At 39.5% G+C, this 27,943-nt stretch overlaps 1 protein-coding gene across 9 annotated transcripts in view; it reads right to left on the bottom strand.

Moving 5' to 3' along the window:
* MYO5A (myosin VA) overlaps positions 1 to 27,943 on the bottom strand; it is an 89,295-nt gene that overhangs the window by 40,106 nt on the left and 21,246 nt on the right. For all 9 annotated transcript variants that reach the window (XM_065733849.1, XM_065733851.1, XM_065733853.1 and 6 more), the window contains 8 exons: positions 25,803 to 25,947; positions 12,065 to 12,221; positions 8,165 to 8,308; positions 6,976 to 7,057; positions 5,582 to 5,689; positions 5,007 to 5,113; positions 2,752 to 3,017; positions 2,087 to 2,168 (listed from right to left, as the gene is read on the bottom strand). In XM_065733849.1, coding sequence (XP_065589921.1) covers positions 2,087 to 2,168; positions 2,752 to 3,017; positions 5,007 to 5,113; positions 5,582 to 5,689; positions 6,976 to 7,057; positions 8,165 to 8,308; positions 12,065 to 12,221; positions 25,803 to 25,947 — 1,091 coding nt within the window. The remainder of the gene's footprint in view (positions 1 to 2,086; positions 2,169 to 2,751; positions 3,018 to 5,006; positions 5,114 to 5,581; positions 5,690 to 6,975; positions 7,058 to 8,164; positions 8,309 to 12,064; positions 12,222 to 25,802; positions 25,948 to 27,943) is intronic.

Genomic DNA, 27,943 nt, shown 5'->3' with positions numbered 1-27,943 from the left:
ATTAAAAATACTGCTGATTCCACTTATTTTAAACTAAATTTTATCGCCTATTTAAATTTTAATGTATGCTAACTGCTGTAACAGGCAAAAATAAATTCAGAACATACCCCAATCAACACCAAAGAGCAGCACTATAGGCACTATATAGCAGACAGCCAGCAACACCTATGGTTTTGGAATCGGCCTTAATTGCCTCCTTAATTCAGCTCAGAAGGACATAAACACTCGATAGTTTTCCAGCACACATCAGTAAGGCAGCACATGCCACCCTGACAAAGCAGTTTATCCTTTTTATTTCATTAGCTTAACATGATCCTTTCCAAAACAGTGCTCCTTAATAGCGCCCGCGGGAGCCCTTCCACACTCATCCACTTAACAGCTGCATTACATGCAAGTTAATTCCTGACAGGAAAGTAAATGATAACATTTTACTGGTGTATCATATCTAAGCCATCTACACAAAAACCCACTTGTTTACTGTAAAAAAACAGCAATTCGGTGGACTCCAAGGCAGCTGCTCTCAGCAGGGGTTGGTCAGTGTGCCGCCCTAGGGGCCCTTCCAACCTACGTGCCTTGTACTAGCAGCACCACCTCCCCTGTGCTCCCAAAAGTGTAAGGAAGCAGAGGGAAGACATCACAAACCTGGCCAGCACAAAAGCACCAAGCTGTTAAGTCAGATGGTTGGAGACTAGGGGAGGATCGCAGCATCATAAAATAAAGCTGCACTGTACATAGAGAAGATGCCATGGTTTTGTGTTTATCTAAGTTGTGACATTTGTCAAAGCAACATCTTTAATTATCCCAGTTCCCTGAAGCCGTGCTCTCTCAAACAGGAGCACAGAAGCTGCCACTTCCATCACTCTGCATCCTCCTGCCTCCAGCAAGAGACAAGCTGTTGGATGAGGGAGAGGATGGGGTGAGGGGCCAGCCCTCGTGCTGCTTCAGCATCTCAGGCTGTGCATGAAGGGTTGCTGACTGCCAGCACCATCCCAGGGGGTTTCAGCAACCAGTACATCTGTCTGCTGCACTGCATGTAACAGAGGCTGAAGTCCTACGGGTCTGTGTCCAAAAGGCCACAGTTTGGCAGCTTAGAAATGAATCAATAGAAACACCTCTTCACCACATCCTTTGTGAAATGCATGGGAAAGAGAACATGGGAGCAGTGATCCCATCCCAATAACAAATGAACCTTTATTATTTTCACAGAATGAATTTTTCGCAGTAGAGCTGAGAAAACTCTAAAATACCTTGAGCTTAGCAGTTATGACACCTGGCTTATGGAGCTGAAACCAACCGTACCACTGTAAATACTGAAACGCCATTCTAGAGTTGGAAAGCTAGCCTCAGTTCTTACACACAGCTTACTCCCAGTCTGTGTCCCTGCTGTTGGGACAAACAATTGCTGAGGGTGATCCAGTTCTGCAAATACGCACCACCGCTGAAGTGCTCTTGTAAATATAGTTCAAAGCTATTCCTGCACTGCAGCACAGCCTAGCAACAGGCCTGGCATAAATAACTTGCCTCATCATTATGCAGGTAAGATATATAATTAAAAATGTCACTGAGGCTGACAAGAGAGAGAGAATCATGATCTCTCTGAAGGAGGGAGAAGAGGCGCTTCCTGCCACACGTCAGTGATCATCTTAAGGATATGGCTGTAAACCCTCAAAAAATAATGCCATTTGCCATAGCAGAGAAAGTAAGCAAGGCAGACTTCCAGCAGTGAAGTTCTGCTCTCGGCTGTCAGTGCAGAGACTCTTGTTGCAGGTTATAGAGACACAACTAACCCAAACTTCATCCATACAGTGTCCTCATTGACAGGCAACCTCAGGGTCTTAATTGCCAGGCACTGCCTCTGTCTTACAATTGTTACTGTGATCAGAATTTCAAATAGTCCCAGAGCAGCAGTTAGTCATAAAATCTATTTTCAGGAGATAGTCAATCTTTTCCCAACCCCCAAAGCCCTAGGCCAGGACAGCTGGTTAATAGACTGAAGGAATTCATCCTAACCACTGGGGACCCAATTAGCAGAATGGACTTAGGTGAGGGGAAAGGGAAGAGGAAATGCTAGTAATTTCCTACTTACCATATTGAACTGCTGCTGCAGTTTTTCATTGGCGTAGTTGATACAGAACTGTTCAAAGCTGTTGATTTCAAATGTCTCAAATCTAAAATATGTAGATATTCAACGTTATTTGTTCATTGGAAAGACAGGTTAAATGATTCCATAACTTCAAATTTCCTCCCACCAATCAAATTCATTGCATCATTCCAGGCATAAAAAACACTACTATGTAACAAAGCAGACTGGGAAATATCAAGTCACAGAGCAAGGGCATCTCAGAAATGCTCCCTCTTTTGGCAGGGATAAAGAACACAGAGGGAAGGGATTGATGGTCCTATAGAGCATGTTAATTATTGTTGTCAACTCTAATAGAGCTAAATTGGAGGAACCACGAGGTGACAACTGGCATACGACCTCCAATACAATACATAATGGAACAACCAACAGCAAAAATTTGAAATTCCACAGTAAATGTCCAACTTAAAAGTCAAAACAAAGATCTTGGATAACTTGTCAAGACTAAACATCTACTTCTTGTACTCACAAAAAGCAGCAGCTAAGGGTTTGGTTTAGGGTTTTTCTCTTTATGTTTGTTTGTCTGTTTGCTTAATCCACACAGTGTAGCATGACAAAGACCAAAACAATAATCACGTATGAGGTGATGCACCTCTAAAAAAAAGACTCACCCATAAATGTCCAACACTCCAATGAAAGAATGTTGTTTTACAGTAGAATGAAGAGCTTTATTCACATGATCTACAATCCAGTTAAAGAGATTAGCATAGATATGTTTGGCAAGTGCATCTCTGGCATTGATGGCATGGAGTTTAGAAATTGGCTTGATGTAGGTTTCAGTGGCAGTTACGAGCTTCCTATGACAAAGCCAGTGAGCCATCTCTCCATACTCCACACCCATGAGGTCACAGAAGATGGTGAGGGGATCATGTTTGGGCTAATAAAAACAAAATCATTAGGTTTTGAAATATTATTACCAGTAGCATACATGCAATTGCGTAATCAGAAGAACTGCTTGCCTGCAGTGATTTAACTATAAGCAGCAAGTTTGGACTCAAAAATGTAAAAAATAAAAATAAAAAATGACCTTTGGTTTATGGTGTCAAATCAACTAGCAAGGCTTGCACACTGAAATGGGTATATAACATTTCTGCATAAGTGTCAGTGCAGTGGGCTTACTACTCAATGATCTAAGTCACTATGCTTCGCTACAAACACACAAAGCAGAATCTAGACATCAAGGACAGACAGGTCTTTCCTCTGAAGGAATTCCCCTAACACTGCTTCCTCATCATACTCACTTTGCACTCTATGGCTCAAGAGCACGCTGACAAGTAGCATCTTGACAAGGACAGATTATAGAGAACTGTTACTACATGCCCAATAACTTCACGTACATCAGCTTTATCTTCCTTTTTCTATGTCCTTCTGCCTTCTCTGGGGCTTACTGAAGACCTTAGGGCATAGTCCCCAAGGCAGTGCTGTTATACCTCTAAAATCCAGTTAACTGAGCTTATTTTTTTTTTCAGTGTAGCCACACCCCTTTAACTGGCTCAGAAAACAATTAAAAAAAAAAAATTCCACACACAAAAAAAACCTGAACAAGAGTTCCACATTAGGGTTACTCAAGCTGATGTAAAACAAAGTGTTTAATTCACACAGCATGGTGTGTAGACATTCACTGAGCTCCCTGAAACACAACCTTGCATCACTGCATCCAGACAGATCCACCTGCATTGCAACAGAGCTCAACACAACATGGCATTGTCAGTGAACAGCACAGCTCAGGTAGCCTGAGCCAGGGAGCAGACATTCATCTCTGCCTACTACATGCTTACCACATCAGGATAGGATTGCACAGGAACTTTCAGCTTTATACTATTCATTCAATGGAATTACTGCATCGGAGATATCCATTACAACCCAGGCTACCTCATCATGTTCTGGGCCTCATCTGCTTCCCACCTGTGATCATTAAATGATGCTTCCTTTGTAATCAAAGCCTTTTAAAGACACATCAAAGAGCTAGACTATTGTTGTGGTTTCACAGCAACTATCTATTAGATTCCTCAGATGGTGTCAGAGCAGGCACACTAATTAGCTGTGGTCCTACGTAGGACCTGTTGTTTCAGCTCCAGGAACTGCTATTGCAGATGCTTGAGATACTGCTGTGGCTACTGTTTGAAGAGAGAACGATGAAGGCTGTGTAGTACAGCACTATAGCATTCAAGGAAAGGCAGAAGGAGAAAGTGCTCACTTGTGAATCCAAGGAAAAGAAGAGTGACAAGAACAGAATAAGCCAGATCTTTTTTGCTTCTCATCTCTAGAATAATGACTTTGGTAGGAAGCTTTGGTCCTTACTGAATAAAGGTTTTTTTTTTTCATATCAGGTTTCACACTTCTTACTGTTGACCTCCACAAAATTAAAAAAGGACTGAAAAAACCAAGATAATCCTAAACGCATCCATGAATCACATCTGTATATCTTTGTCTCCCATCTAGACATCCCAGAGGACTTTGCAAAACATTCGCTTTGCAATTATTTGGCTAGTTTGGTATTTAATGTAAAGCAGCCCACCCTGCAAATCATCTTCTGTGGGCAGAGAATGCATTCATGCAGGAACACAGAGATCTAGTTATCTGCCCGGGACTTCAAAGCTAGTCTGGCTAGAAGACTTTTCTAGGGCAGACCAATTACAGTTCTGAAAAGAAATTAAGGCAGCCACAGTTATAATGCAAAGAATACTGTCTAAAGTTTGTAAACTAAGAAGAGTTGGATCCATCTCCAAAAAGAACATAAACAAATTAGAAACAACAGTCTGCACTTTCATGTTCTCACTTTTCTTTCAGGAGAGATTCCTGCAAACAAGTAAAAGACAGAACTGCCAGAAGAGAAATCATGTTCCTGAGCTCATCTACTACTTACAGGAATGATGCAGCTGTCAGAATCCTGAAACGCAAACTCCACGTTGCCCAAGTGAAGGATGCCAGCAAGGATTTGAAAAATTCCCATCTGGTAAGAATCACTAATCCCTGAAAAAATGATGAATAAAATGTTTTGAGTGGGAAGAGAAGTAAGCAACCATGTGTCATGGCTGAAAAATTTTAAGAGAAAAACTGCCACTAGTGTGTGTGAGATTTTTTCAGAGAAATTGGTATTTGAACATGCTCCTTGGCTCCAATTCTATCAAAACCATTTTATTACCAGATGCAAAGAAGATCCAGAAAAATAAACTACTTAATTTACTGTTTCTAAATGCTTTCTCAGAGACCTCCAACACTGTGTGCTGGGAATCCAGCATTCATGTATATTCATATATGTTCTTCTACACTAGATACGTGATTTCACTTGTAATTTAAATAGCATGTAAAGGCAATAAAACTATCTCAATCCCTGAACTTTTTTGAACACAACTGAATACCAACAAAACATACCCAGGCAACATGGAAAACATCTGCTGCCATATCCCATTTGGGATATGATTATATTTTACAAATTACCTAGCAAAGTGCAGGCTTGTCTGGTGTTTACCATTTCCTTAGCATCATCAATGCCATCAATCACAGGGCTTCCACCTTGCTTTGTATAATGAAAGTAATTTGCATTCCCTGTAAGACAAAAACCAACTCTTTTACATACACCGGTGCAGAAACTCATGGCACATCTGTAAAGCTGAGTAAAGATTAAGTTGCTCCTGACAGAACCTATGATTCAAAATATCTCAGTATTTTTTATGTCTCCTACCTCTTAGCATCCATTTCATCTGCAGAACAATTTTTTCAAGATTTAACAGTGCAAGTAAGTATTCTTAAGCTATCTGTTTACTACAACAGGACCTCAAGCATACTCTTTGCCTAACCTTGCTTCACACTTCCACAACTGTGCAATAATCATTTTGCAAACAATTATTCTTCAAACCTGAGCCAACCAGCGCAGGGGTTGACAATAACCCAGAATTGACAAGTAGCAGCACTCTGGGGTTATTTGACAGGTATTATTATACTATTATTACATGAGGACTTTAAGAAAAAAAAAAGAAGTCTATTTTGGTCCTGTTATCTTCTCATTTCTCTTTTATAGTCTAATTTAATCTACGGGTATCTGTGAACCATTCTGGCTGAGAACTGGAGAACTGATGGCTTCATATCATTTAGGGAAGAGCACTGGGGTTCACTGCTAGAGTAGTAGTTCTTCTTCAATGTTATATACTTTTCTACAGTTTCTGTGGCCACACTTTCAGCTGCAGTAAGTTTCCTTTTCTTCTGATTTACTAACGTTTCAAGAAAGCTGAAAGAGTCTGCTATATGGCTTCTTAATTACATCAGTTCCTCTTACGCTGTGTCAGTAGGTATGAATCCTAAATGTGCTAGGATGGTGTAGAAGATTAGAGCAACACAGAATTTCAGAAATCACTGCTGACATACCGTGTAGTCTTCCCACCACACAACGAACTTTGAAAAACTTTTTCATTTAAAAAATGCCACTTATCAGATTTGTGAACAGTGGGTGAGCAGAGATGGTAAAACAGCCAAATCACAGTGTGTAGATGCAAAATACTCTAAGCTTTTCACGTGTTTATACCAGAGCAATAAAATTCTCCAGCTGCTGGAGACATAGAAGAAAGGTTTTAAAGGACCAAGAGAAGAGAATTTCACCCTTGCAAGTGGAAAACTACTCTGGAATCTGGACATAGTAAGTCTGCATGATTACAACTGCATCTTATTAGAGTATGCTGAAAAAACAAATCTGTTACTTTTATTTTGTCACAATAAAAAACCAACAAAGTCCGAGATCTGTCATTTTAATTATTTTCAATGCACCTAGGGCTCAGAAAAGCTCAGAAATACTGCTTTGTACACACATTTGTACAACACCACGAATGTGAATTTCATACCTAATCGTAGAGTTTTAAATTCAGGTAATGCTGCTGAGGCACAAAGCTGGTAAAAGATATGGTAATTTCTCTCCTCTTCTGCCTTTAAAAGAAAGAGATTGATTATACTTCACAAAAAACAAACAGACAAAAAAAAAAAAACAACCACCAACATTGTCCAGCATTACATTAAGAGAATGGAAGTCACAAGGAAAAGGGAAGATATAACTCATCATATGCCATTTCCTTCTTTATTAATTTAATCCATTTTCAACAGCAAGAAGCATGCAGACATTTTTCATGTTTAAAAAAATGCATGTTTTCACTTTTCAGAATTGTAGATCACTATTAAATATAGATTAGGATTCTATGGGTGAGAGAAATGATGAGACTTAAAGGCTTTCAATTTTCCAAAAACTAGCACCATTTGCTTCAGCATTTATAGTAAGCTGGTGAAGGGGGTATCTTTCTTGCCAAGGCAAAGCTGGAATTTTGAAACGGAAGACAAACGCAGCTCAGAAGGTTATGACTCACGATTAACACCGTAATTCTGAACTTAAAGGCACTAAAATTCATCAAACCAGAAAAAGACTCTGCTTTTGCTAAAATATGTGCAACAAATTTATCTTTTTTAAAATTTTTGAAATGACAGTACTCCATGTAACGCCCTTACACACTACAAATTGTAATGATTTGCTTTATACCTTTAGGCAGCCAGTCAAGTGTATGTCAATTTTCACTAAGCTCTTGACTGGTAAGCAAATATGGACAGCATCTGATGACAGTTTAAGAGAGATGAAATTATATATTCTCCAAAGTCTGATTTGTAGTTATTGCCATAGGAGTGGGTTTTAGCAGAGATTTAAAGTGAGATAAGATGGCAGTTTTATAACCACAACTGAGAGCGCTTCCTGAGCATGGGTGTTTCTGTTAGGTTTTGAAGTCCAATTCTGTAACACTATGGCTAGCACAAACCAGTACCTAGTAGTACACTGAAGGAATTCCTAAAATGCACGTATTTTTAAATACGCATGCTACTACTATGGATAATTCATATACTGAAGAGCTACTTGGTTTTCTTTCTCTCTTCTCTCTCTGCATGTGCTGCAGTAAATATGCACTACAACCACCTAGTATCAGCAAGCAACAGCTTTTTTAGCATAGTCACAAAAATATACAGTAATACATAATAACTTTGCATCAGTATTACCTGAAATACCACTCTCGATTTCTCCAAAAGATAAGTTCTCATGTTAGCACCAATGATTCGATACCTCTTGTCAAAACCAATTTCAATGTACTTCCCAAAGCGACTGCTGTTGTCATTCCTCGTTGTTTTGGCGTTTCCAATAGACTGAAAAGAGGGTATTTTGTAGAGGTGAAAGAGCTTTTAGAAATGATCACATCTATTTTATCATCTACATGGCTCACAGTTGCATAAAACATTTGTTTGTCCAGTTTTCAAAACAATTAAGAATTTAACAAAGAACAATCTCTGCCTAGTCTGCAAATTACACCAAAATACTGTTATTTCATCAACATGAGATTTGGAGCTGATCCTTAAAAGATTTCACTTCCACAGAGTCTAACTTTTCAGCTAAAAATCATTAATTGCTCCATGAAATCTTTTAAAAGGAATTAAAGATTCTAACAAAATGCTTATGTATACCTTCGTTTCTTCTAAGGGTTTAATACAACCATGACGATTACTTCACATTGTATACATTCATATACACATGTATAAAGACACATGCAGAGTACTTGCAACCTCTGTACATTTTCATATCACAAAGCCATAACCCAGCAAACTGTCACTGTATCCTGATGGGTTAACACCTTTATTATTTTATTACCAACCACACAGTGTCACTACTTCTGCAAAAGTACTGCTATAAAATATTTACTGTCTGCTTAAACATGATCTAGAAGTTAATATATACAGATCCATGTCATTTGTCTGAAATTAAAATTCCTGCCATCGCAGCTTGCTTACAGATTCAGAGACATTCTTCAATGCTGCTGTGGCAGCAAAGCAATCTCGGTTCACCTCTGACTTGCAGCACCTCATCAGTGTTAGGATTCACACCACTGCTGGTACCAGCCTGGAAACACCACAACTTTGGGACATGCAAATCACAACATGCCAAATTTCAAAGGAAAGCAGCTTCTCTTCTAACGGAGATCATATCAAAGTCATCACATAGCAATTCACTTTCAAAAATGCTAGATATCTCTGTAGAATAAGGAATCACACGTGAGCAAACTCAATTAAGTTACACTGTCTTTATTCATACGCCACCATGCGTATGCTATCAAGCAACTCTGAAGCATGTTTTGAATTTAAAAAGGCAGAGCTGTATCTGTATTGTAGTTTTCTGGTTCACGAAGCCATCTATAGGAACTCTGCACTGAAATAAATTTTGAGAAAAGCAAATGAGAACAATAGCCATGCTGAGTTCAGTATTCCAAATCTGGAGGCAGAAGAGCAGTGAATCTGTAAGCACTAGCAGGGTACAGCACTGGAAGCTGGAATTAGACTCTTGGAAACCCCATTAGGGCAGCAGCAGCGTGCCTGTCCAAGCAGATGTCAAAGTGGTTATCAGATGAACAGTTTTATAAAGAACCAACTGTATCTTTGCAGCTCTAAGAAATACTGAATTCATTCAAACAGAATGCATTCGAACTTCATTCCTCTATTTTAAACTTATTGCCACTGTGATTGATATATTTTATTGCTGTAGGTAGCACTGTGACATTACAATGTTTTCAGAAACCAATTACTACTTTGAAAGGGCCTATTCCAGCGTCCTAAGCCTGTATACGTACAGTCAAGAAAGCCTCTGCTGAGCAGAGTACATAGTAAGCTGTATGATTTGCATAGCCACACAGGGTACCAAATAGTGAGAAGAGGGTACTTATATAAAGATATGTTTCAAATCTTGACTATTTCTGCATTTGCAGTTGGCAGAATGCTTATAGCTATTAACTAGAAAACTAATTACTCAAATAGTTGCTAGTAATGTGAGTGTGCAATGGTTATTTGATATTACAGAGTGCTCAGGAGGCAAAGATGATGTGAAATTCTGACAGTAATGGTGCTTGTGACATAGAAATTAAAAAATACAATTACCTTGTGCTCAACTTTGTGAATTTGAAGTTCAACATTTCTAAACTGAATTCTTCCTAATCTACATAGGTTCATTTGTGTTTCTGCTGATTTATCAGCTGAAGAGTTCAGAACTTTGCTAACCTAGACTCTGTGTGCAACTTCACTTTCCATAACACATATTCTAAAGCCTATTTGAAGTTCAGGTGTTAGAAGTCAAAGGATAACTTTCACCCAATTATAACAACTTTTAAAGTAATTCAAACTTCAGATCTACGCAGATTTATGAAATCATTATTATTAGAATATAATATAAAATAAAATCAATAAAATAAAATAATAAAATAAAATTAAATTAAAATAATAAAATAAAATAAAATAAAATAAAATAAAATAAAATAAAATAAAATAAAATAAAATAAAATAAAATAAAATAAAATAAAATAAAATAAAATAAAATAAAATAAAATAAAATAATGAAATAAAATAAAATAAATAAAAGCACCACCATGCCTTAACATAGGCAAGGATGACAAGATGCTTATTGTCAAGCCTGCAGCAATGAAAGAAGTACTCTGGGGTTAGTTCACTCGTGCAAAACTGTCATTGCTTCCAGGGGCCCAAGCTGCCTCTGTGGGTAAAAGCAACTCAAGGCAAGGCTCAGCAGCCGTGGCTTCTTCCCATCACTGGGCACATTAGTTACTCAACAGCAGAGCCCGCTGCTGATCATGATACATCTCAATATACCCCACAAACAGTTTCAAAACAGCACACAGCACCACAAACCAGGCACAATTACCTTGTGACAGAACACACACAATTGTGATGGGGCAGCTATATCTGCGTATCATGAACTCCTCATGTCAGGAGGAAAGAAGAAATAAAACAGTTCACTTTTTTTTAAATACCTGAGGAAAAAACCAATGGCAGTATCTTGCATTCACAGTTCACTCTGTGTACTCCATTTGTTCACATTTGTCCATTAATACTACTCCACTGAAATGCTAAACATCTACCAAGGCATCCATCACCCAAAGCATTTTCTTAGGTAGGTTAACATGTGCCCTTAGCTTGTGCATGTTCAGAACAAAGCTGTCTTCTTAAGGAATTCTACCAAGCCTTTTTCTCTCTGGTGAGCTATTTTTGATGTAGAGTTCCTTAACTTCAGCTATAACTCGAATCTACACATGTAGGCAAAGATGCAAAAAAAAATGGTTAGAAAATAACTCAGATGAGCTTAAGAAAAGTTTTCTCCTTGGCCATGACATCAGAATTATGGCAAGTCCTGAGCTTCCTGTAGAACAGGGATCCAGAACAGTAAGAAATCCTACACATTATCCCACAGTCTGTTGTCAGCAAATGCATTTCTAAGCCTATGGCTTTGGGACTTGACTACAGTAGTAACATGAAGATTACTGTACACATGAAATGTAGTCTGAGCTAATTATTCCTAATTATGCCATCTGAAACTGTGCACATCTCATGTAACTTTGCTTTCTCATCTATCTTCCCTGATTAAATTTTGCTAAAATGTACTACTTGCTTTATCCAATTACTCTCTTCCCCTCAACATATAATTAACCACTCCCCAAGGTGTTCTACAGGTAAGATCAGAAATTTTCATCCATTTTGGAATTTTACACACAAAAACAGCTTTCTGTACTTGCAATGTGCCTGCAGCCTGGAAACTACTGGTGTTGAAACTACCGGTGTTACAAGAGATTTATAGCAGTATTAATATAAAAATAACTTTGTTATGTGAAATATATTAACAGTAATGTAACATTACCTCATGTCTTCTTTCAACCTTTCATAAATATTACACAAAATAATGACTATGGCACTTCCTGGTAAATGGTTTAAAAATGAAATTTTAAACCATATTCAGTCCAGCTTTTTTGATCTCTATAAAAGTAACAATCAATCTCTTTATTGAATCCTTATGTTAGTCTCAGAATAATTACTCCAACAGAAGGGTAGGAGGTAGTGCAGTAGCTGTCTTACCTCCATTATGGGGTTTGAAGCCAAGACTTTCTCCTCAACATTGGCTTCACTGGTAGATCCACTGACCGTGGCGAAGTACCTCATGGCATACTTGGCAGACACCGTCTTTCCTGCCCCAGATTCTCCACTTACAATGATCGACTGATTTCGCTCATCTCTGAAACACAAAGACACACTGATTACCAGCCATTCTCTCAAGGACACATATGTTTTGTGTCCCCCAACTTGGCAACAACCCTTTCACCATAAATGTTAGCAATACGACAAAAACGTAGAAGCATGTGGCAGAAGAAGGCTGTTAGTGCTCAAGCTGCATGAACAGCTAATTGCACTGCTGGTGACCAGGATGCTCACTGAGGATTGGTGCTGCCACTACACAGTTCAACCAGCCATCAGAGCTGTGCTGCAAATCCTGACTACAGTAAATCACCTGTTACTACTTTAACACTGTGTACTTCCACAGCTACTTCTAACCACAGTGTGTAGTAAAGCATCCCACTAAATCGTCAGTGCTCGTTAGTAAAAGCCATTAATGCCATCTTACAGACAGAGAAATCAATGTTAGCAACAAAAACCTTTCATCCTTTTGATCTAATCACCAGTTTTTCCCAGAATTGCCCTGAATCTGAAAAATTCAAGCAGGACTGATCAGGACACAGGCAGCAGCTCTGGAGCAGAGGATCTCTGTTGCAGAGTCATTTCTTCTCATTAATTTTTTTTTTAATCACCAATTTCTACTAAAGCAATTTCCTCCCATTGAAAGAGGCCTCTATCCATAAACTTTAACTGTATGACTGAAATCAGACAACAAAATAACTATGACAGAAATAAGCATTTTTATAGCTTGACTCTTTAGAATAAAAAGCATACAGGATATATAACAACATCTATATTTCATAGCTTTTAATGAGTATTTCAAAATCTTCCTAGGAGTTGGGTAACTATCTTACAGACTGGAAAATGGAGAAAGAAGGAACAAAATTTTACCCCAAAGATTTAGAGAGCTGGGTGGGGCCAGAACTAAAGAGTGTAGGCAAACCCTGGACACTTACAGCACCCTAATTGTAAATGAAAGTTGAGGCACACATGTATGCTCATACAGCTTCTGAATGCCTGAGTTAAGTGCTAAGGCTCTGAGTAAATGTTATGCAAGGGAAGCAAAGAAACATGCATGAAAAATCGATCTGTGCTTTCTGTAGCCTCAAGGTCTTCTGGGATGTTGGGTTGCACTTTGACATCTTCAAAACAAGGTGCTGCTGAAACTATGAAGCTCAATTACATAGCATATAGTTATTCTCAAGCTGTTATGCCTCTTCAAAAACATCCCCAAGCACACAGATAAGAGCATAACTCCACTTCATGCTGCACAGGGATGCAGACTAAAGGCAGCTCCCAGTTATATCTGGTGTCTGTGGAAGAGCCAAGGTGTGATTCATTTAACCAAAGGAATTCATTGGTTAAAGCAGGTTTTTCACATTTTGGGAAAAGGAAATGATTGGGTGCTGCTTTAAATTTAATATGAAAGCGTTAAGGAGATCAAAGCAACCTAATTTTATGTTCTAAACTTCCATTTAACGCATATGATAGGTGTGAATGACTACAGCACAGTTCACACATTAGCATACATCAAGTTGTCAATCTCAGTGGGAGAAGTTGTGGGAAAGTGTAACTACCAAGCTTGATTCCAGGCTACAGATAGCCCAGGTCAGGCATTGCAGCACTGCCAGAGATGCCAGCCTTAGCCACGGGGAAATTAGAGCACATGCCTGGTGAGGCAGCTCCCTCAGGAAGGCCACCAAGCCTGCTGCGTCTTCTCAAGTGAGGCCTGTAGTGGTGGGACAGCTAGCAGCAGAGATGAGGATTTCCATTACGGAAAGGAAAAAGAAATGCTCTGCTTCTGTCTCACTTTAAAAGCCCAGCTAAAGTAGAAGCACACACCTGTAGCTCCGCACATCAGGAGCCAGCATGACTCATGCTGAAGTGCACATCCAAAAAGAGCTGCAGGACATGGGAGAAGTCCAGCATAAGACATGGCATTTAAGCTTATATGGGGCAACTGACCATTAGAAATGTTCTTCTTACACACACAGTCACTGGACTGGGAGTTTTTCTTCTTCCAGTGCTCTTTTGACATAGAGAAAAAATGAACCAGCACACCAGTATAAAATCAGAAACTTCAGGTACAATGTCAGGATCTGACTGACACAGGAGGTCAGCAATGACATAAGAAGCCTCTAATCTGTGGATCAGCTCTGTTTCATATATTAAATATCGTTAAATACATGAAGTCTCATGAAGCTATGAAATGGATCCTCTGATGCCTGCAGTTGTTTTTAACCTAGTTCCCGAAGTACAGAATGCTTTCACAAAACAAAATAATGAAACCTGTCTTCTGCAGACATCTAAAAAAACTGTCAACAAAAAGCACACCCTGCTGCCAAGGGAGGAACAACAAAATAAATATATCTCATTCTCATTGCCACATCCCTTAAGGATCTGTTCCAATAGCTGAGGAATCCCACATTAGTTCCATCCACTGCTCCAGCTGCAAGACCTGAGTGTATACACAGTGAAGGTGGTTGGACTGGACATACACAGCTTATTACTGTTATTCTAGAAATGCTTTCCAAAATCTGGTGATTTTACACAAAATTGCTTCTTGTGAAGCAATTCTGAAATAGGATTCTCACGTTAAGGGTACTAGCAGAAAACTGATAACATCACATTAATATTTCAACCGAGCAAGTCATGGTAACTGTTCCATCCTCCTGTTTATCAGGATAAACTGACGCATTACTACTCATACACAGAAAAAAGGCTTCATTTTCAAGCACAAATCTACACCTGTGCTCCTTCTTGCAGCCTTTCCAAAGCTATAAGTACTGAATTGTCAGTCACTGCTCTCTCTCTCTTCATCCAACTGCTATTTCAAAAGGAGACAGCTGCTGCCCACCCTAGTAAGTACTAAAATCTGCCTCAAAATTGCCCCAAGGCCCTTGTTATCTCAATCCAGCCAAATACTGCAATAACAGAACCAATGTGCACTGTTTCTTTCTTTGCACAACAGGCATGATGCTTTCTAAAGAAGAAAATCAGCAGAAATCAAACAGAATTAGCTCAAACAAAGCTAGAGGTCAGATCATCCAGCACATATGTGTGAGCGTGCAAAGCCCACCTAGTTCTGGCCTGGTGCATGGGCATTCAGGAACAGCAGGAAAGTAAGTGTCACTTCAGAGGACTACAGGAGGGACTCCCACGTTTGCAAAGACAATAATGAAAAATGAGGTTGAAGTAATTTCTCTTTAAGAACACTGTTGCTGACAAGTCTGGAGTTTCCCCACCCCACATCTCAGGACATGGAGGTTTGTTCTTCTCCATGGCACTCGTGCATGTGTTCACAACAGAGGAACCCTTATTATGTTCCTATGGAAGTACATACACGCTCTATTTTTATAAATGGGCCTGGAGAAGATACGGCTGGCTCCGTGTGACAGGGAGCTGCTGCTATCTAGTCTTCAATGAATACTGTGTTTGCAGAAGCTATGGCAGTCATGAGAAACAAAGGCCTCTCTCTCCCTGCCTGCAGCCAGTGCTCCATGCACGCTCAGACCGTTCTTGTCTTCACAAGTACATTACTCCATTGTTCAGATTCAACACACTGGAGTTCCCATCCTCTAGAACATTATTCTTTCTGCTTTTTGGCAAAATGCCCACCATCACTCCTGACATCTGGAGAAGGTGCAAGGACAGTGCCCCACAGCATCCCCAGCACAGGCAGCAGGGTGAGCTGCTACTGCCACAGCCCCAGGAAATGCCTGGCACATGGCAGCCCATCAGCATCAGGGAAAGAAAGTGGGTAGGCCTGCCCAGCAGCCACAGCAGCTCAGCAGAGAGGTTTCATGTCATTAAACTTTGAAGAAACAGAATGCCATGTAATTTGGAGAGAAAACAACAGCTAACATAGAATTAAAATGTGCCAGACAGTGCATAAAATGATGGGAGAATATATGCCAGTTTGGTAATAACGATGGTCAGTCTAATATGTAACCTCTGCTTCTGCAAAATGATATTTCCATTATTAGTCTGTTTTAAAACAAACACTAAAGGAGAAAAAAAAAAGAAAGAGATCTTCAAGAGACAGAAATAACAATTTTGCAGTTAAATCACTGTTCTCATTTGCAGAAACATGAAGCATTATGCTCAGGCATCGGTCAGGACCACAATCAGCTTTTGCCATTTCTCACAGCACACAAGAATAACAGAATGACAAAAAACACACAAAATCAGGGTTTAAGATGATAGGCCTGGTCACTTCACAAACAAAAGGAGAGTGCTGAGATTGTTTCCAGTAGAAGGGCACTTAATTCAGAAATCGGGTTTCATTGCTCAGGACTATACTTAAAGAATCATGTAATAATAATAGCTACTTCCTGTCAAATAGAAGAGTGACACACTGTAGTTAAAAACTGATAATGAAAAGAGTTATCTATCACAAAAATAGTGCCTAATTTTGAAAGACAATATTCACATACCGATGTCAAGCTATACACAGCTCCACTCTGTGACATGTAATGGTCATAGAATGAGCAATAAACGTCAATCACCACAATTTTTCATTATCATAAGTCCAGGAAAAGACAGAAACAGATCTGTGCATCACCTTGCTAATTTAAAGACAGTTTTGTTCTCCTATGAAGTCTTATTGACAAGCAGTATGTTTACATGGAATCTCATTGTCCAAGTGCCAAAATAGACTTACCTAACTCCTGCAAGCTTAAGATTACAACATTCCAGCAGGCTGGGTTTTTTTTGTGCTTTGAAAAAGCATTACAAAATTCAAAACTGAAGATAGCTTCATCTCAAAGGGGATTCAGCACTGGAATAAAGAGTGCTGCAAAGTGACTTGAAATACTTTACATGCAAAGGAGGGCTTTGCAGAATACTAATGAAATAACAGTGTGAAAGAAATCAAAAAGTGGTTTGAAAAAAAAAAACAACTTTGCTTTCAAGACATGAAAAAATCTTTGCTGAAAATGCGCATACACCTTCAGGCGAGACTTTTAATAGCATTGACTACTATTAACTTTAAATTGTGTATGTCATAGAAATCTAAGGGAGAGGCTTTTAAAAGGGCTCAGAAAGGAAGAAATTCTACTCAGAGTTGCAGCTGTCAACCTCAGTGAAAACAAGTAACACAGTCACTTGTCTCCTTTACTGTGTGCAAAGTGATGCAACATACTAATCCTTGCTAACTGTCACTATCCAAGGCAACTTCTAACAATTTCATCTGATCAACGGAAAATGCAAAAAAAAAAGCACAAGAAAATAGACATAAAGTTAATAAAGGCAGAGATGCCAATTTTCAAACAATTCTAATTCCTTAAGATCTCTGTACCTTCAAAAGCTGCTTCCCACAATAAACAAACAAACAAACAAATAAATAAATAAAAAGTACTACATTATAGCCATTACTTCATAGCAAACTGTCCAAACATCAGAATAATCAAGACATACAGGCTGAAAAAAATCTCTACCTATATCTTCGTTTACCTTTTTCTTCTATGCATACCAAAAGAAAGTCCCTCTCTGAAGCAAGAACACTTGAACTGCTAAAAACCCATCAATACGTATTTCAGAGGGGATTAAAGAAGCTCAGAGCTATTCAACTCAGTCATCAGAGCACAACACCATTTTTATGTTTTATTCCTTCCTATGACTGATGCCTAAGACGTATCACTTGATCTTGTCTTTCAGACTCAGGACTCTCAGGCAAATAATCTCAGATTCATATAAGGACACACAACATATAAACATCAGCCTGGGAAAACCAACAACAGCAATACAGAGTCATTGACATCAGCTTCAATATTCATATCAGTCCATCCTTACCCAGATCAACAACACCTCCACCTGGCAAATATACATCATCAACAGCTGATTTTAAAAGATTCTGATACAGACTTCAAACACTTGTCTGTGATGCACTACTTCAAAGCTGAGCTGTCTCAGTGCCATCTAACAAAGAGACTGGCAAGAGAGGTCAGACTGAGCCCTCCCTAGTTAAAATGGAAAGAACAAATAACAGAGTGATTTGATGAGAGGAGCATTAGGACTTCGCCTTCCACCCCAAATCATCTGTGTCTGTTAGAATCGAGGACACTGCCAAGGTGCTGTGTTTACAGAAGCATGGTTTCAGCATGGTTTGAGAGGAGATGGCCTGAAGGCAGACAGAGCTAAGAGCTTTAATTAAATCTATGGCCCTTTTTCTGGGTGAGTGTGTGTGTCTGTGTGGGGAAGCTACTGACTTCTTGTTTTCCTTAACAGTAACAAGCTGAGGTAATGGCTAAGAGCACCATTCCCGTGTCATATGACAGTGTCATTTTTTATGTAAATGAGCTGTTCAAGGCCTGATCCTGCAATCTGTAAACATCCAGATCTCCTACTGCTTCAGTGCAACACCAAGAACATGATGAATAGCTTTTATTTAATCCAGCAGTGACAGTCTGGTCCACTTGATCTCACTGTATTCTGCTGCAATTCTCCAGTAATGGAGTAGATTGGTAAGCCTGAAATCGCTTTAGATTTTTCAAAACAGTGAACTCTGATCAAAGAAAGTTAACGATTAACCTGGTGCAAAGTCCCTAGGAAGGAACCTGTGACTCAGGGAACATTTGAGGCAGATTCCGTTCTGAGCATGCACAAGTAATTACTGCTAACACCAACATGAGTCGTGTCCAAAGACAGAAAAGGAACTTGAGTTTGCTTTCTGAGTGACACATAATCTTACAGCCGAATTACATCACCAGGAAAAACAACTCAGGAGAACAACTTCAAAAGTAATGACACTGATGAAAGGTCAGATAGGATTCACTCGGATAGGCAGCCATGTCTGAAATCTCACCATACTTCTATTAGCTACAGCTACTCCAAGAGCCACAGGATTAAATAGGCACCAACAGAAAATTTGTTTAAGTTAAGTGAGACTTTTTACATTGTTAAGCAGATTTTCAGACAGTGCTAGAATACACATACATGTGTGCAGCTGACATGATTGTCTCCAGCAAAGCAACTTCAACCATAAAACAACTATGCACATCTTTGAATATAAGAACATGACCAAACAAATACATTTATTAAAGATCAGTTTCCTCCCACAAGGCAGATACATTTAAAAATAAAAAAAATCACAGAAAATTTTACTAAATCTCTTTCTCATTGGTAAGATGAAATAAAACACCTTTACATAATGCACTGAGAACAGAACCCACATGGAAGTGCTAAACAACATAACTGCTTCATTGATGTTCCTAAAAGACTTCAAAGTGTTGATGTTACGGGAACAGAGAAATGCATCCAATATTCCACCCATTCCATACAGCTTCTTCCAAACTTGTTTGTGTTGGAATAATTACAAGCATGGAAGATTTCAAATTCCTTGTGAAATCCATCCCCCTCCATCAGCTGTTGGTATAAAGAGTTCACTTTCCAACACCTGAAACATAATGTATAATAGATGAAATGAACTGCTGGAAAATAAGGTGTTGGGGTGTGACCGGAGAAACAGAAGGACAATTCCATGGTATAAGACATGATGATAATGTAGTCTCATCTGAAGACTCACCAAGCACATCTCACTCCAATAATCTAAATTACAGAATTGCCATCAGTGAAGCCAAAATATATCCATGTTTCCTAGAACGCCCCATTTTCTTCAGCATAAAGTGTGGTTTTGAAGAGAGATAAGGATACTGCTCCCACTATGCCGCTGGCCCTAACAAAAGAGTATGTGCAGGTAAAGGACTCAGTATACACCCACACATTTACCTACAGGAAATTCAGGGCAGAAATGTAGTAACCTTAGTCACAATGGCCTTTTAGTAGAGAAATGCAAACAAAGCTCAGAATAAGTTATTGCATCTCACAGCTCAGTATGCAAACTGTGAATGAAAATAACTTCGGTCAGTGTCTACAATGAAAGGCACAAGGTCTAAAGCAATGTGAAATAAGCCAACTATATAAACGTACATACAATGCCTGTATTTACTACGTGCCTTTCTCTGTACCAGAACATTTAGCAGATTTCTAGGGTTTTCAGTATGGTTTCAATCAAGAGTGATAGTACAGCTAGATTTTAGGTACTTCTACAAGTACATAGCTCCATTGTATGCAAAGTCCAGACAAAGAGAGTTCCTCTACATGCACTTTGGGGCCTCTCCCCATCTGCTCCTGCAGGTCCCAAGCACTTCACAGACACGCTGTTTCCACCCATGTTTGCATCACAGGAGCCTCTCACCACTCACCTGCCTGTGCTCTCCCCATCACCTGCCCTCTCCACATTCTGTGTCAAGTTTGAGTGCCACGTTTGCTGCTTGGCCAACCACCACTCAGCTGTAACAATGGAAGCATCACACAATCTGCTTTTCTAAAAGGCATAAATTGCTTTTCATACTTATCCCAGCAGAAAAGGCAGCTGTAAAACCCATGCACTTTGGAAGGTGCATTACACTTAGCCTCACCTTTGCACAAGTACATTATGTGACAGCAAAAGCCACATATGCTGAGCAACTCCTGCTCACCATGAAGACCTCACACTCAGCCCAGGGTGTGCAGTGTCTGTCAAAAGCCACTGGAGAAGCTGGCTGCTCTACAAGCCCTGGATTTGCTTTTCCACCAGAAGTAATTTAACCGTTCAATAAACAAACAAGAATTCATCCGGCAGTTTTCCAATGCTCTCCAATGAACAGAGAACAGCAGCAGCTTTGGCGGTGCCAGGCTGGAGCCTGCCTCTGTATTTTGCCCTTCACTGACCTACTGCACAATCTATTTTCATCACAACAACTTTTGCAATCCTAAATAAGTTCAATTATCCCCCTGGCTTCTGGATTAGGCTCTACGCCTGCTTTAAGGGAAAAGCACCCTTGTTTTGCATCCCACCTTCCAGTGCTTCCAAGAGCCCACAGAAAACTCACACTCCTTGTGCTTGGTCTGCTGAACTCCCAGGCCTCCTCCTTGGGGACAAGATTTCCCTGTATCCAGACAGCACTGACAAATGCCAGCCCAACTCAGGAAACCCTTTTCCCTCACTGTGAAATGGTTTTCTTCTTGCAGCACTCTTTTGTGTTTGGACTCTTCTTTCAGAGCCAGTTAACAAGCTGACTTCTGTAAAACATTCAGAATGTGGAAAGCAGTCTATCAGCGCAAGTGACAGTTACTAGAGAATAAAGGGCTCTGGACATGTTAACATGATGACAGGAGAAGGTTAAAATAAAAACTTTATTAATGCTATTCCCCAAAAGGAACAGCAGCTACATTTCCTGGCCTGTTCTACCTGTAACCATCAGTTTATTTTAACTGCCTGGATATAATATGCTCCGACCTGAAACGTCCCAGTCCATGCACGAGCCACATTGAACAATTCAGATATGTAAAGCTGCATCTTGAAACACAACAACTTGCAGTGACTAACCATAAATTCACTCTTAGCTAATTTTAATAGGCATGAAACATTAGTCCAGCTAAACCATGTTCTTTAGCCACAATTCTCAATTTAGTTCAACTGTTTAATAAATGTAACAGTCTTTCTCCCTGACATCCAGTTCAGCCACTGGACAAAATGATACGAGCACAGGACTGGGAGCTGGAAGTTCAGTGTTGGCAACCAGCTTTTAGTGACAGAGACATGGCATGTCTCTGCCTCAGTTTTTCTACCGTAAAAGCAGAAAATGATATAGTGGCATCAGAGACAAGACAGGAAACACAGCTCTTGACTGTATAAACACCAAAAGGTGAAAAGATAATGAATTGATGGTAGTATCTCTCGACACATACAAATGAAGAAAACTAAGGTCAGCACATGCTGTAAAATCGTGACAGATTGCACACCAGAGGAGCACAAAGATGAGCCAGCACTATGGAAGTGATTTATCTAGGGATTAGTCAGAGGTCACTCTCATAATAGTTTACTAAAGCTCATTGCCTAGCTACAAGCAGGACACCTCACATGAACCCTTGCTTCCAGCTAGGACCATGATTAACCCTTCTGATGCCTAAAAATAATCACTGCTCAAACAAGTAGGTCCTTAACATTACGTCAGCTTGAGTACTGCATCTTCTGCCTTGTATTCCGTACCACAAAATGCCCTCAAAGTGAAAGGGTTAATTCTTTATTTCAAAATCACCAGTTTGCACCAGAAAGGACAATTTCCCTTTTCATTCTAATTTTAACTGCAGAGCCCCAAAAGAACTAGGTAAGTATTTCATGCGGAGAAGTAACGTGTCACAGCCATGCGTCACAGCAGGCTGCTGTTATGCCTGCACAGTGCCTACCAGGGAGCACTCTCACTTCATAACCACATGCAGATCCGTGATGTGCTGTTCATCATCTCCCTCACCACTTCTGGAAGGGGTGAACAGAGAATCCATTAATGAGACACTGGGAAGCAAAGCAGCAGCTGATCAAGCATGCATTTTTACCACAGGACTTCATCTTGAGATGCCTGTGATAATCGTAGGCTGTCAGTCAAGGTGCTTTCAAAACACCTACTCAACAGCTCACCAAGCTTCCTTCTTAATAAAAAGTGATATAAAAAAAAATCTTCATGTAGCTGAGAGCCATCAGATGCATGCCACAAATCCACAAAACAGAGAAGCAACCTGCTTATTATAGGTAATCTAATGAAGAAGATCCACAGTAACACTGAATAAATATTATGCTTTGTCCAAACAGAAAAAGCAAAACAGCAGACTGACAGTATTGCTTCCCATCCTAGCATTCACTGAGTCTTACAGGAATCTCACCAGTACACATTATATCCGTTTGCAGACATTATTCTCAACTCGTACTGTGAGCAGAAAACTTCACACTATCTGTCATTAGCCACAGTAAGAAAAAACAAAACAGATCAACTAAGTACTGATAAAAGTATAGATTTTCTTAATCATTTAATATGCCCTTATGACACAGGAGAAGGGATCCCATGTAAGAGTGGTTTAGAACATCTTTCCCTAATAGTATAAGGAAATGAATAATTCTAAGTCTCATTTAATAACAATTCTTAGCAGTTTCAAGAGTATAATCATAAACATTTCCTTCATATCATAAGCCATGGGTTTAAAATTGGAGACTTCTACCAAACACTGAAAAGAAACTCAAAGGAAAGCTACACCTGCTGATAGTTACGATTCCTACCAAACCCTGAATCATTAGATTATAAATAACAAGTAGAATTAAGGAGTTCATGTTTTGAAGCTTTATGGATAGGAACATCATAACTAATTATTTCAGCGATCATTTAAACAGGGAATTAAGACAGATTAGGAGCAACAGTAAAATAAATCTCAGCAATATATGCATGAATGCAGATAATTGCCATAAATATAGCTACCATATAAATATTTAATGCAATTATTAAATCGTTAATGAAGGTTAGATACAATCTGATTTTTGCTTTTAAATGACCAACACAGGAACTGTAGATCATTAAACTCTTTTCTTTTAATTTCATAGTTCAGGAGTAAAAGGTCACTCATTCAGATGCAGAAATTATCACTGGCTTTAAAGGGCAAGCAACAAAGGAACTGGAAATAGAATTAGAAAATGTTATTCAGCTAGTAAACACTGGGCAAGTCCAAACAGAAGAATATCTTAAAAACAAACATAAATAAAAGGAAAAGAAACAATAAGGAAAATAAATAATGGAACTGTTACTTCAATCTTATGGAACAGAGAGAAAAGGAAACAAACATTAAGAAACTAAATAAAAAGTGAAACGGTTCCTTTAATGTAGAAGAACTGTATGACTTTCCTTTGTATGCTCAGGTTTCATTCCACACCTCTGAGAATAAAGTCATTTATTTATAAAAGAATAACAAATTGCCTAAAACGTGCTGTAGGCACACAAAAGAATTAATTTGTTAAGGCTAAAAGATTATTTAAGATCATTTCCATGCTTATATAACTTCTCATCATTTGTTTCAAAAGGGAACTTCCACCACATCTTACTTGTCACTATTCAGTAGCACAGAATTGCTGGAGGGTGCATCTAGAACTGAAGAGCAGGCAATTAACACAAAAAGAAACAACCACAGGAGAAACTACTGCCAAATCTCAGCCCTATGAATTGTCATCTGATGTCAGAGCAGGAAATAGCAGATAGTGCAGATGGTAGTAGACAGAAATCTTCACTCTCCAGGCTTCAGCTAACAAGTGAACACAACGTAGGAGCTTGACATTTCTGAACAGGTAAGCAGTAAGTCCCTTCCAGTGCTGAAAAGCAGCCCATGGAGAGAGATTGCCTTCCAGCTTCTCACTGATTAATGCTAAGAACAAAAATTCTGGATATTTGGATTACACCCCCCACTGACACATAAATGCAAGTGTGCACTGTGCCTCAGATGTAAAGTATGCCTACCAAACTCTTATTTCACAGAGCTTTTATAGGGAGATTTGACCAGCAATAGAAGAACGATGTGGATCTAGGCTGAAAAAGTCACAATACACAGATATGACTGTCATGACACACAGTTTTGTCTTCATATTCCCATACAAAATCATGTCTTATTTTTTTTTTAGCAGTAGGAAAGTAAGGGGAGTATCTCTGCTACATAGCAATGCAAGCATGTGGTATTTCTGAAACAATAACTATTTTGCAATTGCCCCACATCAGGAAATGTTGCACTGTATTTTAAAATTATTTATTATGTGAGCATTAAGAGGACTGCTGCACTCACGCACACAACTGACTTTAGTAGACACGAAGATTTTATTCATTCTAGCTCTCACATGAATTCTTTAATGAAAAGATAGCTAATGGCAAAGATTAACATTTTATCATTTTCAGCCCATCTCTGCCTTGCTTCCCCTTCTGCAGCACAGCAGACCTCAAGGTCTGCTGCAATTAATCCAAAGACCTCTTGCTATTTTACCAGATTAATTTGATCCCAGGCTGTATCATCAGCAAGGACAACTGTATGGATAGCTTGTAGCTAAACAGTGAGGCTACCAGAGACCATTTTGCTAACCAAAGACCACATGGTATCCCAAAAGGTTCCTTGTAGAAACTAAGTATTTCAAAAAGCTTCTCAAACTGACAGGTTACTGGGGTGAAGGGGAAGAACAGTTTCCAACAACTTTCCTTGGGTGACAACTTTGTTTTCATGCAATACTGAGGAAGTGAAGACTTCCTGCGCAGCTGTTACAGCGTCCTTACAGATGTTGTTTTAGGGCACCCTCTGCGCAATCAGTCCTTTGTTCCCTCTTAATTCTTTTGACGAGCAGTTAAAGGCAGACTGCATTGTTGGGACTCTGCTGATGCAACTAGCACACAGCCAGGTGATTTTTCTTTCTGCTGCCATTGTCACATACAAACACGAAACGCTTAAGAAACTTGTATTTTTCTCTTTAAAAAACCACCAATGATTAAAAAGTATCTCCAGAGCATGCAAATCAAATTGAAACTACATAATCTTTAAAGCACCAGGCTAATTTTAGACCTAAATTCTGAAGAGATCTGCAGTTATTCCTGTTACCTGTCAGCAGCCAGGATCTCCAGGGTATTAGTAACATTTCAATGTTCACTAACTTGGACAAGTTATCCTCTTGTGAAATGCACTGAAACACTGGATAAAAAGCAGATCCTGAAACTACTTCGTGAGGCATAAATTAACAAGAAGTGTCTTGGCCTGAAATTTTAGACCTTTTATAAAGTTCCTGAATTCAAAACTCATGTGGTCTACAAACCTGGCCATCTGCTTATATGCTTCTTCTGCCACTGCAAAGATATGTGGATCCATATCCCCCATATTTTGGCCACTGTATGCATTGATGATATCTTCGCCATAGATAGGCAGCTGCTCGTAAGGATTTATGGCCACTAAGACGATACCTACACAAAGAGAATGAAATAAAGGGAGTTATTAATAGTTGTCTCAAAACAACAAAAATGGGTTTAACATCAACTACTATTCTAACCTTTCTAAAAATATTAACTAGAGAAAAATAACCCACGTGCTTGATACTGTTGATTTAATTAGATATTTAGTCTGACTTCAGCTTTGTGCACAAAAAACTACAGTAAGTTTACTTCTATCCTATTTTGGGGCATACATCAGTGGCAGCTTTTTACTCCATTTCTTTACCTGGCTATTTTAAAGCATGAAACCACATCACCAGATTCAGAGTGCGTCCATTCCTAATACAGCATACAATGTGAAACACTCATCAATGTGTACTGCATTTTGCCTTTCTTGAACTGTAAAAGGACCTGGATTTGTGAATTAAAGCTGCCAAATGGCCCCACAAGCATTTTGTTGAGTGCAGTGTGTTAATCCTTCAGGAGCTATGCTGAACCCACGACACACCTACAGTTTTTGTTATAATCACTGAAGTAGAGTCATAGCATGAACTGGACACCTTTACAAGAGGGGCAGGAAGAGCCTCCTGCCTGTAGGACACTTCTGACAAGGGTCAAAATAATACATCACATGGGGCTGACACACAAAGGCATGCCGTCAAGTCAGGATATTAATTATGCCTCTAAAAGGCACCACAAGATCCCCAACATTCTATGTCTGTATGTGGAACTACTTACCCCTTCCATCCTCTAGTTTTTCAACCTTTTTTATGCCAGTCATCAGTACAGCATTTCTAAATTCTCACCATCCTTTCGTTCTCCTCCAATTCCCTCGTTTTACAGAAAAACTTAGTCTTAATCTGTACATCTTTCCTACCCACATAGTGAGATCTGAAGTGGCTTTGGTCCAATTTTCCTCAAGAAAAGAGAATTTCTCTGCCCACAGGGAGGGTCTGAATGAGGCCTACTGACACTCTTCTGCTATACTTACTATGGGCAGGGAACACTTATTTGCTTCATGTGGAGGTGAAATCACTTATCACTGACGTGAGAGACCTGCCCATTCCAGGTAAAATCTGCTCTCTTGACACGTCAATTTCTCCTCACCTTAACATGTGACATAAGCAAAAAAACTCACCAAAAATAAACTTTAATTTTAACTGCATCTCACTTTAAAAATACAATCTCTTCTTACATTTGCATTTCAAGGCGCTTTTGGCTGCAGTGAGCGTGCTATAGACACTCCTTGGACAACGCATCTCTCAGTATCTGTGCTGAAAGTATTTCCACAGCATACAGCACATTTCTAAATTTACCCAGAAATTCACACAGGCGTGCACTTCCTCAGGGCTCCCAGCCCTCTGCTCCATGCAGATTAGTGCTGCAATTTCTACCTCAGAAACTTTCCAGGCAGAGCTGGGAGAAGGGGACTGAAAGCATCTGTAGTCTGCCTCTGCTGCTGTGTACCATCCCGTTTTTAAATTCTGACATTTATTTATAAATCAAGTACCAACCGTAACAAAAACATTAAACAATGATTGAACATTTTTCAAAAGGAGACCGGAGAAACCTTGATTTATTTCCTCAAATATAACGCAAGTTACACGTCTGGGCACGCCTATCCAACCCCTGCCAGTGTTTTTCCACCAAATGACTTCACCCAAATGACTCAGTAACTCAAGTTAAAAGTCACTGCAAAAATGTGTGCCAAGTGTAATGCTGTAATAACAAGTCAAAAAATAAAAGGGGTGCAAGAATGCAGGAGCTCGGTGCAGGCAGACACTGCAGTGCCCGTCAGCCACTCTGGGAGTCAGTAGCGGGGGGCTGCGAGTTGGCAGCAGCAGTCTGAGTGGGGGTGCCAGAGCAGGTCCTCTGAGCAGCCCAAGGTGCTAAGAGATGCTCCTGGCACCACCGGCCATGTCCCTGGGCCTCAGGGAGCCAGGCTGGGGCAGGAGAGCAGCAGATAGCCAGTCCAGCAGCTGGCAAACCAGCAGCCCCAGCCTGACCTGCCACTGGCTAATCTACATCC

This window comes from Cyrtonyx montezumae, unplaced genomic scaffold (genome assembly GCF_038088225.1).
Source record: "Cyrtonyx montezumae isolate F1298 unplaced genomic scaffold, pur_monq_1.0 scaffold_17, whole genome shotgun sequence".
Lineage (NCBI taxonomy): Eukaryota > Metazoa > Chordata > Aves > Galliformes > Odontophoridae > Cyrtonyx > Cyrtonyx montezumae.
This window is presented reverse-complemented; position numbering and strand designations above follow the sequence as displayed.